A 16,488-nucleotide genomic window follows, 5' to 3' on the forward strand; every position below is an offset into this window, starting at 1 on the left:
CCTGCAGAAATGACCAGCTGTTAATGGTAAAATGAGGTAAAAACCTTTAGGCAGGCTTTAGTGACACTTTTATTTTGAAAGATTTTCCAACTTAACCACAATAATGGTATGCCTCCATTTGCACATCACCAAATGAGCTCCAAAAACCAACTCGCTGTGTTTGTCTGTTTTTCATTACAAGTGGGCTTAGCAACACATATCAAAGCTACATTGCAAACAAATCCAACAATGTATCTATATATTTTTTTTACAATAAAAATTTATGAGTGACATCTGCATCCTCACAAAAACAAAATAATGATGGCAAAAAAAGGACAACAAAAAAAAAAATCAACGAGGAAAACCAATGACAGCTTCAACATCAACAGGTGCGAACATGTTGTGGCGTTGTGGAGACGCAGGTCTCAGTCCATTAAGTGTGTGTCCACGTGACAGTCCACACTGCAAAAATACACTCTTGTGCACACACTAACACACGGATTAAATGAACTAAATCATTTCATTCAGTCTCCTGTGTGTAGAGCTTGTTTGGAAATACATCACACTTTCATTGAGTCATGTCTTAGGTTGAGTTTAAGAACCTTTTATCTGCCCTTATAATAAAAACAAGGCATACACGTCAGTGAACAAGAGGGGGTTAAGATTTAACATTTCTAAGGGCTACACTATGACTACACTCAGTCAAACAAAAACAATAAGCTGATTACATTTTCTAAATTTATTATTTGGGAGTATAGCTTGGCTCTTAAGCAGTCCGTAAATAATTTGGAGAACATTTTTCTGCTTCTTTTGCTGAGAGTTAGCTTACAAGACTGATGCCACCCGCATGTGGCAGCTGAAACTGAAGCTAATGTTGGCAGCTGGTTAGTTTAGCTTAGCACAAAGACAGAAAACAAAGGGAAAAGCCACTCTTCTTGAATAAGAAATGGTTTAGCCATTAGTTTTCTCTTTCTGCACAATCCATTTATATTTATTCATTATCAGTTGACAAAGCAAAGATGATATTTTGTCAATTTGTTGCATTTAAAACTGCAAGTAGGCAGACTTTATGTCCCTGGCTCTGGCTAGCAAGTGAGTTTGGCTAGTTGCTCTCAACAGTCTCTTGGCTATACTGAGTTTACCAGCTCGCTTCTTTCCAGTGGAACTGAGTTACAAAACTAGCATTGTTCTCTTTTCTGTCTGTAAAGAAGGAAGCTACTGGTAGCAATTTGATATCTTAGCTTATCTTATTTTAGCTTAGCCTAAAGATTTAAAGAGGAATTACAGCTAGCCTTGTTCTTTCCAATAATTTCAAAAGAATTGGTTCAGTATGTTTCCTGGTAGATAGACATATTTTCAATAGCAAGACAGCAGGATATACAGTACATATCACTGGCATCAGGCCAAAACCTTGTGTCTCAAATTTTCTGATTTTATTTTTTCATAAATCAGTGCTTTTGGCCACCCTTTATGTCTGTCAGTGGGGTTAAACAAATAACAAGTAAGAAGTGTCAAAAAAAGCTGACTATGTTTACTCAATGTTGAATTATTTGAAAAACTGAATTTTTATCATTCCCTGAAAAGTGGTGATTTTGAAGATGGGAGGGTTCAGCCCAATACCAGCAATATTTAAGATAAACAGAAAACTTAAAGCTCCTGTCAGGAGTTGTCATCTGCTTATGAAACAGACTTAAATTACTACTGATGCCTCAGTATGACCCTTTGAAAGCATCCGTATAAACAGCAATTAATTCTGTAGTTGTTTTTATTGTAACCTCTGCTGTTAGGTGGCAAAGTGATTACCTACTTCACTTTTTAACATTCTCTATGGCGGGAGTAACAATGAGGGGTACAACTGACTCTTAAGATAAAGCAGGACTGTTCAAGTACCTGCAAAGCAATAATAAATCTGTATTTTAGATTTTTTGTATGATCGGCCACTGTGTTATGAACCACCAGGCCAAATTCAAGTCATGAAAAACATCTCTGAGTTTATGAAGTTAAGCTTCAAAATCATGAAAATTGAGGCAGTAAAATCTGCTCTAGGATGGTGTGGGTGTGTCGGCTGAATGAGCTGAAGCCACACCCACTCACGAGAAATATGATCCTCTCAAATTAAAAAAAAAAAAAAAATCTTCTCTTTAAGAGAAAGGAGACAGAAGTTTGGGATTAAATTTACTGTTTTCTGGCACAAATCTCCCTGCTATGATACTTTTACCAATAGTCCGCTAAATAAAAAATGTAGTCACATGTAGATGCCAGTTTTTTCACCTGTTTACAGCAACCTTATTCCAACATATCTAATGTGTTAAGACAGAAAAGTTTGGATTTTGCTTTACAGGGACGGTAAAACACAACTGTTAAAAACAGATAAGCATTGACAACTCTGTCCACAGGGGGTGCCAAAAATCAGAGCAAAATGAAAGGTCCTCTCCATAGCTTAAAGAGGTGCTAGTCCACCTGTTGCTGGTATAGGTAAGCTGTTAGACCCTATTTCTTGTCTTTGAGCAAAGCTAAACACCAACCGGCTGCAGGGCATGTTTGAAAAGTATCTAAAATTAGATGTGTATCACCCTTCTAATTGAACTCATCCCCGAAAGGCAAATAAGCTTAATGACCAATATATCAATCTAATTGATTATCAGACATACATGACACTTTAACATTTCAATACATCGTTTTAAACTTGTCTCTTTATGGTGAGTGACGGGCTAAAAATGGGACCACAACGAGAAAAGTTCAGAATCTGTGGCGTCTGTGTGCCTCCAGGTGTGCCTTGATATCAAATCCATTAAAGATCCAGTTCAGGAGTGGATTTCCTCTCCCTGTTCTTGACAGAATCCAGTTTCTGTGGGCCTCCAAAACAGGGCCAAGAGGAAATATTACACTCCTTTGGCTTCACATTAAAATCCAAAAGGACTCTCGTTTAGAGTTTATTCAAAAAGATCAAATCCACTACATGCAACCAATGCTCCACTGTCTTTAAAATGAACGGTTGTGGCGCCTTTCTCGGTTTCCTTGGCATAAAATCCATTGATTTGAATACAAAGATTGCGCAGAGCTCCATCGTGTTGAAAAGGCCAACAGACTGAATCCAACAGCCATAAAACACAGCTTAAACTGTGTTTGATGTCTTACAAGCAATATTAGTCACATTTTGTCGTTCAGTGTGTTCAAAGGTTTAATACTCAGAAGGTGTTTTATTTCATCTAAATCCACTGTCCATTCAGGCCAGACAGCAACACAGTGCAAACACTCTGAATGTTTTCTAGACAGAGGCAAAAAAAGGTCAACGGGAAAACTCACTCATGTGACAGAAGTCTGCCAAAAAAACAGGAACTAGAAAAAAGAAAAGCTCTCAATATAGATAGAAAGTAAATGTAAATAAACACACACACAGACACACAAAATATCAGGCAATCAGTGTCATATTCATTCAGATGTGTAGCTAAGCTGCATGTAGATAAACAGACTCTGGATGTGGAAAAGCACAGTAACAATGTCCAGTTTTCCAAGTTGCTTTTAAGCTTCAATTGGAGTCACGATGCCAAAATGTAACATTTTTATCGCATTGACTTCCCAAAATAATAAGAGCGATGTCTTTAAAGATAGAAAGTCCATTCAGGTGGATTTTGAGCTTCTCAAATTTTGACTACCAGGAACGAAAACATCTTAATAGACCCAAATCAGGACCAGCAGCAACACTCAGTGGCATAAACACACTCAGTCGTCTTCACTTTCTGCCCTCTAGAATCATCCGGTGATGCAGAAAGTAAGAAAAAGAGATGGAGGTGAGGAGCAGAATTTATGTTTGAAGTGTTTCTTTGACTTCTCTCTCAGTGAAAGTCTTCTTGAGGCCCTGAGGTTTAAGAGGCAGAGAGAGGCGTAGGAGGCGACTCCAGAAAGGGTCTGAACCTTGTTCAGCCCCAAATAAAATGCCGCTGCTCTCAGTAATCAATAGGGAGCGTTTACATGAACGTGTGTCACAGCAGAGCCTGTGTTTGATTGCATCAAAGTTGAACAGACAGGCATGAGAAGGGCAGAGGACAAAAGCTCATTGGCCAGTTAATGAGCCAAACAGCAATGTGTCCATTAGCTGGACTGTCTGAGCCATCCCGGGAGATATGAAGGGATAAGTCAGGTAGGACAAAAAGTCAACAAATGGAACAGAAAAGGTACATAAAAAAACAAAACAAGGAAAGACATCATGGATAAAGCAGAAAGCATCCAACACAGCTACAGTGGAGTCCAAGTTATCACCACAAGGACAGTCTGTTTTCATCATTTATCAGAAACTAAGACACTTTGTTTACTCTGCAGAAGGTTTTTAAATCATAGTCAGAACCAATTGCACAAATTTAATCTTTGGGAGATGTCTGTAGGTAACTGGCATTCTTCTGTGTCTTATCAAGGTCCTTTAAAGCCCCTGTGAGGAGTTTTTAACACATTATGAGATGGACTTAAATTAATACTGATGCCTCTTTATGACCTACAAAAGCAAACAAAACCACAGGCAACATGATTGATTGTTCCTATGTGGTAATTATTAATGCCTTAAATCAATGTATAAGCATCAGATAAAGTAATGAACAGTATGCTAGCAAAACAGCCTTAATTTACACCTATTTCGTAATGATTAATACATTCCACTGTTAAAGGATGAGATATTTTTTGTTAAAACATACTTAAACATATACAGTGTGAAATGAACACAAACTAAAAGTCCTTCATGGGAGCTTTAACAACAAAGTAACAGTTGCTAAAATGTTTCTAACACTGTTATGACTCATGTTATAACGGTACTTGTAATGTCAGAGAATGTCTGTAAATAAAGAAGGATCAGGACTGACATGCTTGAAACATGCGAGCAATGCAGTGTGAAGCAGCATGCTGCTGCACAACAATTATCCTCAGTCCCCCGGTCCTATTTTCCTTTCTGCTGCTAGCTTTGAGTTTGGTAAGGAACAAGGAAAGAGGAAGATGACAAGTTATCAGGAGTGCCAAAAAAGAAATATGTTCTTGATTTTATTTCACTTTCCTCACTCCTCAGAGTTTGTTAGCCTGCTATACAAAGTAGAGATGGTTTGAATGAATAATATCCATAATCATCTGAAATGTCATGCTCCAACTCGTGTCAGCATGGAGGCAAAGCTATTCAGCTTAAAGCTGTAAAAGGCCTCAAGACAGTCTGGCTGCCCTATGATTACTTCTGACAGCCACTCCTGCAGACAGTTCATCTGAGACATAGTATATCTCAGAACAGAAATACACGTTAAAACTTCTGAAATAAAATGGGATTAAACTTCCATTCAGGGTAAGTGTTACGGTTAGGCTGACAACAAAATGCCTAAAAAAGCCAAGTAAACAGTCTGATAACAGGAAAAAACTTAATGCAGCCAGTGCAGATGATGTAGCTCAGTTAGCTGCTTAACCAGAGCTACGTAGCTAAAGATAAGCTCATAAAGCAGCTATGCAAGCTATGTAGGTACATTATCTACGTAGATTTTTTAGCTTAAGCTACGTTTGCTGAAGCTCATGTTGCTAAAGCTAACTTAGCTACATTGCCTCATATAGTAATGTTAATTACATAGCTAGCTCAGCTATGTTAGCCACCATCTGTGTAACTACTTATAAAGGGTCTATACATAAATTAATCCCAGATTAACCTTTTCCTTGGTTTTATTTTTAAAAATGTTAATTATTCTGTAATGTTTACAGTGTTTATTTCATGAATGTCCATGCCAGACATTGTTTATTGAATAAATCTGAATTTTAAAAAAGTAAAACTGGAAATATGTTGTACAGCACTTCCTTGCTGAGATATATGATGTCACAGATGAACGGTCTGTGAGTGGCTGTCAGAGATGTACAGTCTACAGCCAGACACCTCTCTAAAGGCTTGTCAATATGCAACGCCTCACTTCTGTTTTTCCCATTTATAAATAATATCACAAGATATCTTAGGCTACTTTTTACGAGGGGAGCCCTAAATTCACAGGGCCAGAGACTTACACTTTTAACGGATGTAGTGTGGACAAAGAGTATACGATGTTGATGATAATGTCTGACACTTGTGCTGTTAGGACAAAATGTAAAGCCAGAACAAGCCAGATGGGTTAGGATTGGCTGAAGTATGCTGAGCTTTCACTGCTGAATACTTGAAGAAATTTGGGCTTTGGTTGCATTGAGGATTGATATAACAGGGTTTAAAAACTAGACATGGACAGGGTAATAGAAATATTTGTTGTTGGCATGTTTTTTCTTAGGCAGAGTCAATAACTTGAACATGATTATTTGCCTTCTTACCATATAGTGAAACAATCATCTTTTCTAGCTTAAGAAACAAGGCAGGGGATGGTTCCACCCCTAGAGAAACACCAAAGAGACTCAGAGGTTGCTCCCAAAAAGCGTTGGAATAATTCTCTTCAGTTTTGAAAAAAAGAAAAAAAAAAAACAGAGTGCAAGCTGTAATTAAGGCAAACGGTGAAAACACCAAAATCTAACTTTCAGTGAAAACAGTTCCAACTAACCTATCATCTGAAAACTACTCTGTTGAAACCATTTGTATTAGTTTAATAAATGATGAAAAGTTTTTGGGCTGTAAACCTCTGACCCCACTGTGCACACACATACATTTGCGCACACGCACACAGAAATTGTAACACAACATGTAAAAGACAAAGGGGATGTTGATGGGGGAGTTGGCAGGGAGGAGGAGTTGTCACTCAGATCATCACGAGTCCTCGTTGCCAGAGTCATCCTGGTTGTCGTAACGTCTGGTGGATGTACTGCCCTCCTCCACGGTGCTGAAGCCTCCAGCCTCGCCTACAGACTCCATCTCGCTCTCATCTTCGTCCTCGTCCTCCTCCTCCATGTCGTCGTCATAGAGGTCGTCGTAGAGAAGGTCCGAACTGCTGTCCTGAGAGGGGACTCTGGTCTGGACGCAGTACTCAGCCAGTGTGGTCGGCACTTTGACACCATCGCGCTCAGCCTCTGCCGCTGTTGACAGCACCTGCTTCCTGTGGGCCAAACAGGAATTCAATCAGTGTCAGTAAATGTTCCTTTATGCTTAATGAACTAATCATATTCAGGATGATAAATACCTGATAATCTCGGCATACTCCTTGTCCTTGCCTTTGCTGTCCCTCCATTTGCGAAACATGACAGATGCATCCACATTGGCCGGAGAGAAGGTGTTGGGCTCATTGAGCAGCGAGATCACACTAAGCAGGATAGTCCTGATGGTGAGGGAACAGCACACAAACACATGGAGAGTGAAAATGAGGACACTCTAGTATCAGATCCTGCCATTGTATGAAAGAACAGCTCTATGCAGGCTTTCTTTTCTTTGGTAAGCTTCATCCCAGCCTAGACAGAGAAGTTCACTCACCTCTTTCCCTTTGTGGCTCAATTACATGGAGCATTCAATCTGCACAGGTTTTCAAACACAGCCTCAGCACTTTACATCTAATCCTCCACACAGGCAGACTCCATGCTGATACTTTGAATTTAAAAGAAATTCTGATACATACCCTGCGGCAGTTCCTTGTTCTTACAGTGTTACTCAGAACAAGGGAATACTAAAACTGTGAGCTGTATGTACTTTACATGAGGATTTTTTGGGAAACGTTTTTTCTTTCCTTTTGCTAGCATATTCTTTCTGTCATTCTGCCTTTATTAGATATGTTAGAGAGTCAAACTGGGGGATTACCAAATGCCTCAACATCACTAAACTTCTCACACCCTCAGCTTTCTTTCCCACAGCCTATAATCAAAAACCCAAATTACAGAGGAGGTATAGTGGGCCTTTACTTAGATCAGGGGTTCTCAACATCAGGACCCCCATCACCTCCTTGATGATAAGATACGACCCAAATTTCTTAAAATTTTCAATCCTAATCAAATCATTTAATAAAAATGTGGCAGTTCGGGCTTGAGATGGAAGAAAGGATGTGATGAAATCAAGGTATAAAGACATGTCCTTCAAAATAAAGGCACATCAAAGACTTTTTGCCACAGTTTTTTCCAGACGCACATCTGACACCCACTGAAAATGGCTTTGTGACCCATTTTTAGGCCAAAAACCCGCTTGTTGGATAAGGACTTTGATAATTTTTTTCAAAATGTACTGCCGTTTACATTATTTACTAATGCTTAAGTAATCGTGCACACTGAAATGAGAAAAAAACAAACAAAAAGAAATTCAAGTGCATATTTAAGGCTATGTGACAGATGTTACCTGACGTTCTGGGTTGGGTTCCATCTTTCGGAGGGTAACTCCCCACTCTGAGGGTCATCTACTGGAGGATGCAGGATAGAAATGCACACATCTCCATTCTGCAAATAAACAAAATAAACAGAATAATTAATGTCAAGAATAGAAAACTGCAGGTCGACACGTGTCGTGCATTTTGTTTCCCCTGTTTTCCGGTGATAATGATACATTTAAAGGTCGTTTTCCTCTACATCTTGACTTATTTCCCTTATGATCCTGGAGTGACAAAAGCCCAAAACAAACAAAGCTAGTGGGAGCTTGCAGTGAATTCACATCAGAATGTTTTGGCTATTCTCCAGCTATTCTAATTGTTTAGCAGCAGATGACAGACTATCTTACAGTGAAAAGCTGACCTTCAGCAATGGGATAAGATTTCTTGACCTGTACTTACAGTCTGGTCAGTGGATAGGATAAAAAACTATAGCCAGAGTTACAGGGACTGGATATCACCATATACTTATGAAGAAACCCTGCATCTATACTGTAGAAAAATTCAAGCCATACAATTCTCTGGACACATACTTAACTGCACAATCTTGTACTTAACTGTAGGGGACAAAACAATAATCCAAGCCAATATTAGCATGTGACTGATTATCTGTATCTGTGACTGATGATTAAATTAATTTATTTAAAAGTGTGCTACTTTGGCTCAGCTGTGAGTTGTGTTTTCTCCTTTGGCTCCCTTATTCATATTCAGTAAGAAGATAACATACTGACAGTTACGTCTCATTTTTACTGTAAATGCGTATTGGTACCAAATAATACTTAACAGTTACATGAACTACTAATTACTGGTCACAGGTCAGGTCAGGTATGGGAGCATATGCCAGTTCAGCAGTTTGCCGTGTCAACCTTGGTCCTGTGCTGCTCTGGCTTCCTGATGACCATATGCCAGGCCCATGCCCCTTCTCTCCAGGTATCTTCCCAGCTGCCCCCTCAACAACCCATGCGGCCATCCCAGGGAACTGGACTAGCCCACCAGGTTCTGGGCACCCAGTATGCAGTGAGATGAATCAGGCCCAGGAGTGCACCAGGTGCCTGTACAAGTGCAGCTGTTGTTCCTGTATCAACCAGCTGACCCTTCCCATCACCACTCTCCGGAGCACGTCGACATTAGACACACTTGGGTATTGTTAGCACAGTCTTGTCAACAATATCCAAAAAAGCGCTGAAGAAAAGTTGTCACAAGGGAGTCCAGTTGGCATCTCTGGCTATTAGTCGATGTCCAGGCCTCAAAAGAGTAAAGTAAGTCTGGAAGGAACAAGGACTCTGACTTTTGTCCAGATGCTCAGCTACCTGCGTCACCGCTCAGTGAACCCATCGCCCCATGTGCAAGTCCAAGTCTGCTCTTGATCTCAGCCTCACAGTCAGTGAATCGATGGATTACACTGCCAAGGTGGGTGAACTGCTCTACAACTTCCACGCTCCCACCATTCACAGACCCAGATTCAATGACAGCATACAAAGCATCCCCAAATACCTGGATCTTAGTTTTGGCCCAGGAGACATGCATTCCCAACACTTTAGCCTCCTCACTCAGCAAGTTAAGAGCCCCCGCAAAGATCACTACAATCTCCGCAAGTATCACAGCATCATCAGCAAAGTCTAGATCAGTGATCTGTACATCACCAAATGATACCCCACAGTCTACTACCCCTGTTACCTGCCCCTTTATCCAGTCCATACAGATACTGAAGAGTGTAGGGGCTAAGACGCACCCCTGCCTCACCCCAATATCAACTGGGAATAAGTCAAGAAGTGGAGCCACCACACTTCAAAGTACTCTCTGTAACAGAATAAAGGGTTTGTACCAGCTGAATGAGCGAATGTGGGATCCTGTGTAGCTCCAGAAATCTCCAGAAGGCATTTCTACTCACCAAGTCGAACACCTTCTGGAAGTCAACATAGGCTTCAAGCAACTCCACTGAATTCAAGAAAGCACATAGTGAGGACCTGAAGTGCCAGGATATGGTCTACAGTAGACCACTATCGGTACTGGCCCTAGAAAATCAATATCAGTCAACCCCTACAGTCACGAGATATAGGCTGATAGACATCTGCCTTGTATGGTTGGGTTGGTATTAAGCTCTTTGTTAATCATTTAGTTAATCATTTAAGTATGCTAGCATAACAAAAATCACTGTAAGAATTTCTTGTACACAGCTGAGGCATACTTGTGATTTATACTCCAAATTGGTCTACTGATTGCTTTCTAGAGCATAATACAATTTTCTCCCTTATCACAAGAAAAACAGCAGCTATCCTGAGTTTAAGAGATAAATAAGATGAGATCTCAAGAAAACAATTGGGAATTTTTTGGTAAAACTTAGTATATCCAATGTATAGGTGGATGTCTGGGCAGGGCTTCTGTGCCCAGATATAATGTCAATAACTACACAAATCCATAATTGACTGCAAGTATTTTCACACATTTTGTAGCCATTTTCAAACACACACAAAAAAAATGATTTACCTCATAGATGTTGGGGTGCCACATCTTGGTGAGGAAGCGAAAGGTTGGTGGGGAGTATGGGTAGTCCACTGGGAACTTGATGTGAGCCTATGAGAACAAACAGCGGATGAAGGTCAACATATGTTCTCCAGACAGCCAAGCTGGACTTGCCAAGTGTTGTCCTTTGAGCCTGCCAGTCTCAGCCTTAGGGTGCAGAGACCACAGGGGGGAAGTGAGTGGATGTTTTGAGCGTGCTTGTGGCAGATTGGAACATGGATTTGAAATGTTAAATGCTCTGGAGAGTCCTTCTTTTATGCTTCTTTAAACAAAACCAACATGAAACAATCTGGAACAGCAGCATTTAACAGGTGTCCCAAGGAGGTACATGTTGCTTTCAAGATGCTTTCACAATTCGGGCAGCAAAAGGTTAAGAAAGCTGTTTACAGCCAGTCTGGGGTTAGCATAACTTTGATAAGTCCAGACTGAGGTGATATAACTTTGTGTTTTCTGTTCAAGTCAAACAGGGAGAAGCATTAAAAACAAAGCCCCCCTTTGTTGACTTGTCTGGCCTCACAATATGACCCACACCACATATTCAAACACAGAGGAGCTGTGTACATTTTGATTTGAAGTCACATATAAAACAGATTCATCCTATGCATCCATGTCACGGTCAAGCAGACGTCATTTGTGCTTAATATTTTGTAATGAATTATAATAAAACTCCACATAAGTTAGGGCTGCCGGCTCTGTGTTCTGTTTCAAAAAGTGTTTCGTAACTAACTAGGTGAAAGGCTTGGGTGTGTGTGTATAACAGCACCCCAGCTCTCACTGACCTGCTGCCACTCAGATAGGACTATCAATACTCTACATGCAGCTTCTGCCCTGGTGCAGCCTTGGAACATATTAAACACTGATGTCCTGGTATACTGATAGATCTTGCACTTAATATCTGTTGGTTATATTAGAGGAACAACAACACAATCTTAATCAAAATGCTTGATAATGCAGAGTTTGATCTTTAGATCCCTGCCCCACAGGATGCATGCAGGAATCAGCAGCAGAAACAAAATATCAGCCTGTGTTTCACATGCAACATAGAAAGTAAAGATGTGATTACACCACTCAATTTTGCAATAACAATGAAAAGTTCAACAAACAGGTGTTAACAGTGCATAAAAGGCCTAAGTCAGCTTCACTAGTTGGCCTGCTGTCTGTCTCATTTACCACCCGGATTCTAAACATATCCCTGCTAAATCCAAATCCAGCACTTTTTCACTACTGCATTGACATCTACAAATTTAAGGTAGCAGCTAACTAGCTTAAATCTCATCTCATCTCATGGCTGGCTGGTGACCAGTCCTGGGTGTACCCCACCTAATGACAATGACAGCTGGGATAGGCTCCAGCCCCCCCCTCCATGACCCCAAACGGGATACATGGTATAGAAAATGGATGGATGCATCTCAATGATCTAAAGATTCACAAAAATTAAGACTGATACCGACACAAATGTTCAAAATAACAGTTTAGCCGATACCAATGTTTTTATTATCACTGCTTTTTATGCAACACTCCCACTCATCAGCATTTTCTCTCATTTCACCATGAAAACTGAACAGAATTTGTCAAACTGGTACCTTCTTATGCCCTGTAAAAAATCTTTTCTTTGATTCAGCAGTCAGCTACACCAGATGCACGCATAAATCTAGTAGACACAACACTGGCTTCTGATATCTGTTAATGACACGTAATTAGCCAGTGACTAGTGTTTGTCAACACGGCCGGATTTGGCTTATACCAGTGCATCCCTCCAATTATGTAAAAGTATGATCATTACTAAAGCCTTCATCTAATGGGTGAAATGTGAATGAGAAAGCCCTTTTTTCTACTTCAAATAATTTCTATTTTTTGTGATAAATTCAGACTTCTGTGGCATGTGTTTTGCATAATTTAATACTGTGATCATGTTAATCAACTAAGGTGCCTCTAAGAAATTTTCACCCCCTTGGATGTTTTACCCTTTTATTGACTTAATAAATCAATCGTTGTCAATACAATTTGGCCACTCCAGAACTCTAGTCCAGATTTTAAAAGTTTTCTTTGACTAGTTAAGAACCAAAGCAACAGTTGTTGTATGCAGAGTCTCCACCATCTCAGCTGCTGAAGCTTGTAATTCCTTCAGAGTAGTCATAGGTGTCTTGGTGGCCTCTCTCACTAGTCTCCTTTTTACACTCAGTTTATGAGGACGGTCTGATCTAGGCAGATTTACACATGTGCTATATTCCTTCCATTTTTGTTAATGGATTTAACTGAACTCCAGGGGATGTATTGTGCCTTGGAAAACTTTATTGTATCCATCCCCTGACTTATCCTTATCCCTAATTATCCTTATCAATAACCTTTTCTCTGACTCGCTTTGAGAGTTTTTTGTCTTCATGGAGTAATGACAGCAAGGAATAGTGATTAACCAGTGACTGGACCTTCCAGACACAGGTGTCTTTATACTACTATCACTTGAGACACATTCACTACACTCAGGTGATCTCCATTTCACTAACTATGAGACTACTAGCACCAGTTGGCTGGATCTTTGCTGAAATAGGCCAGTTACTTTGAAGGGGGTGAATATTTATGCTCTGACATATTTCACCTCACATATTTTTTAATTGACATAACTTTGTAGAAATCTGTTTTTACTTTGAAATTACAGAGATTTTTTGGTAATTCTTTTGGTCAAAAAAACAAATCAAATTGACCACGACTAACTTATAAAATCAAATGGGTTTCCAAAGGGATAAATCCTTTTTATGGGCTCTGTATGTAGCCCTGCCCAAAATGTTATTAAATTTAAATTAATCACATCCCTCCAAAATAGAAACTTTTTCATGTCTTTCTTTAACACACCAGATAGAACAAATCTGTCTCAGAATAATATTCAATTATATTGGCGCTATAGAGGCTCAGAAATGAGCAAGCAATAAGGTGCCCTATGATATGTTTTATTAGCACGAGGGTCTGGTAAATAGGAACCTATAGCTTAATGAATCTTGTCACTTCTGCACGTTTTTTTTGTTTCTGATTATGATCCTCTTTTTTAAGTGCTTGCAGCGTCCTTTAACTTTGTGTTGCTGTGCTGCAGTTGTCTCTGCTATAAGCTGTCAAATATAAAAAAAACTAACTGTCCTGAAGGGGGCATGTATTCTTCAGTGCTCTTATGTAGCCAACATTTTCAGTCTGTTTATGTGTGTAGATTTTTCTTTATCCAACCTCAGGGTCTAAGGATAGAGCATGTAATATAATATGGATGCAGATTGCTGGAGAAAAAGCCTGAAAATTACTTTTAATATTCAAGGCTATAAAGTTCAAACTGATTTAACTTGGCTTTACAGTAGATGTAGCCAGTTACTGTAAGGACAGAACATGATTCAATCAATGAATTTCAGTTGAACTAGTGCAACAACAAGGCCTGCTCTGTTTTACTTTTAAATTCCTGGAAAGCCACAGTGTCATCTGCACTGCCCAAACTTGTATGCAGGCTCTCACTGTGCTGGTTTTTTTGTAAATGTTTCACTGTATAAGTATCATGGAAGACAGCAAGATCAGTCCCATCTTGCCCTTCTCTCTTACTCTTGCTCTGCGCTGAGGTGCCATTTATATCGGTCTCACAGCTAAAAATAGCCATCTGAAGCACAACCATCATACAGTGAGGGGGGGAAGGCTGGACAAGGAGAATGGAGGGACGGGGAGGAGGGCTAAAGATTATAGAAATATAAATGGCTGCCTGAAAATATGTAAAAACTGAAAAAAAATGTTAGAACAGTGGAGGTGAGCCAGGTCATTGTTGCATTATAGATTCAAAGTCTTGTATTATAAGATTTTACCTGATTTGACACTGTGGGTTCAAGCAGAGTCAGTGTCACTGAACTACCTGGCTGCTTTCCAAGTTGCAGCAATATCCCATATATCCTACTTAGAGAGAAAAACTGACCTGGAGAACAGTTGCACCATGCACACACAATATAATAACCTGCTAATGGCTATAAATCATTTTAATGAATCTATCTTATAATCTGGATATGCTCAATGTAGTTATCTGCACTTTTGGAAATTAAGAGTTTTTCCCCCACCTTAAAATAGCCGCCCTCATACAGGGTGTTGGGGGGTCCGAAGATGGCCACTTCCCAGTTGTAGAGGTCAGACTCCTCCACGAGAGTGATGCGAAAACCCTCCACAGGCTGCTCCTGCAAAGACTTCAGCTCCATCATCAGGGCTTTCTGTGAACTAGGGGTTGCCTGGTGGGCCATGTTGATCCCACGTCTGACTTCAGCAGTACAAAAAAAGGATGCATATGTAAGTAATGGCCTCAGTGAAGCTGTCAAGATACCTAAACCGTATATATTTTAGATGTTAAGGCAACTGTTGACTCTGCAGCCACACCAACTATCGATTAGCTTTGTTTACATCGACATTAAAGAGGAAATAGCTAAGAGTAAGAAACAACAACAGAGAACAGATGTAAGTCCTTAACACCAAGTAAATAATTCAGACACAAACAGGATATGTAGCCTGCAAAGCTAGCATAGGTCAGTGTTTAGGTTCGCAGGCCTTTTCTAGTGAAGAAGCAAAGTTAATAAAAAGTGTTTACCTCTGTCTCCTTGTACTGTTATTTGTATTTGTTTAGTTACAGCTGAAAACAGGAAGATATACTCATTGGTTGTCCATGCTAGTCTGGCTATGTCTTGTCACAGACAGTGGCAGAAGCAGTGGGTTTTCTGCTGAAGCCTATGGCTGGTCCTCGTGTTGTGTTTCCGAAATTCTTTGTGTGCCAGTGTTGACAGTTGACATGGAGCTAGTATCAGTGTAAGTCACGGTCTCCTGTGGATCATTCTTGGGCTCAAAAGAGGAAACTCGTCCCCCCTGACATCACTCCTCGCTGCTGGTTCGGTTCGGATAGGCGCTCAGCTGATCCCTGCTTGTTTATGTTTGTTTATCTGCTCTCTGGCAGTCTCAACTTCTCCACACGTCAGCTAAACCCCTACCGAGCAACTTCGTTCAAACGGAGCAGCTTTTCTACTCACTGCCGTCCCCCGCGGCACAGTGGCAGTGTTAAAGGACGATATATTCGAGCCTATGGTCGCGAAAAGTACAGTGAGTAAAAGGTTTATACTCGCGTATTACAGTAGATTTCATCGATTTTTATTTTCCTCCCATCGGTGCTTCCGGCTATCATTGCGCGTGTCAGAAGTACGTAAAGCACGTACAGGTCTGAACGTGACGTGCGCGTCCTCGACGCTGAAAAAGCGAGGAAGAATATTTTCTTTTAAAAAGTGTGCAGTTCAAGATATTTCAAGTGCAACAGAACGGTATCCAGTGACTTTTAATAGCTTCCTTATAAATTTGTGTGAGTATGGTAAAAGGCTCAACAGCCCAATTTACCCCTAGTTTAATGTTTTTGTGTTCTATATTGTTGTTGTGGGTTTACAAAAAAGGCAGTTTCTACGTTTACTGTAATCACAAATTACAAATAAAAGATATATCCACGGAATTCCCGAGTTTATCGTTTGTAATCCTCAATCACACCATGTGGCTTTCTTCTTCTCTTCTGTAAAATTTTTTAATAGGTAATATTAATTTAGAGGTTTTGTGGCTTAAATATACTCTGTAAAGTTGGTAATGGAAGGCAATGTTAGTCAAATTTATAACCTCAGTGCTGAAGCTAAGAAGATAATGAAGCCTGTCTAAGTTCTGAAAATAATATTTAAAGCCTTAAAATGTG

At 40.0% G+C, this 16,488-nt stretch overlaps 1 protein-coding gene across 2 annotated transcripts; it reads right to left on the bottom strand.

Moving 5' to 3' along the window:
* Positions 1–1,995: 1,995 nt before the first annotated feature.
* Positions 1,996–15,942, bottom strand: ube2r2 (ubiquitin-conjugating enzyme E2R 2). Of its 2 annotated transcripts, none has more exons than XM_041782554.1 (6): positions 15,358–15,942; positions 14,840–15,029; positions 10,731–10,817; positions 8,219–8,316; positions 7,083–7,217; positions 1,996–6,998 (listed from the first exon to the last, which is right to left on the bottom strand). In XM_041782554.1, exons 2-6 carry the CDS (start codon positions 15,014–15,016, stop codon positions 6,713–6,715), a joined length of 783 nt encoding a protein of 260 aa, XP_041638488.1. In that variant the 5' UTR covers positions 15,017–15,029; positions 15,358–15,942; the 3' UTR covers positions 1,996–6,712. The 2 variants fall into 2 exon arrangements, with proteins under 2 accessions (XP_041638488.1, XP_041638486.1); XM_041782552.1 differs by having other exon boundaries at positions 14,840–15,033.
* Positions 15,943–16,488: the final 546 nt, after the last annotated feature.

This window comes from Cheilinus undulatus, linkage group 3 (genome assembly GCF_018320785.1).
Source record: "Cheilinus undulatus linkage group 3, ASM1832078v1, whole genome shotgun sequence".
NCBI classification, from domain to species: domain Eukaryota; kingdom Metazoa; phylum Chordata; class Actinopteri; order Labriformes; family Labridae; genus Cheilinus; species Cheilinus undulatus.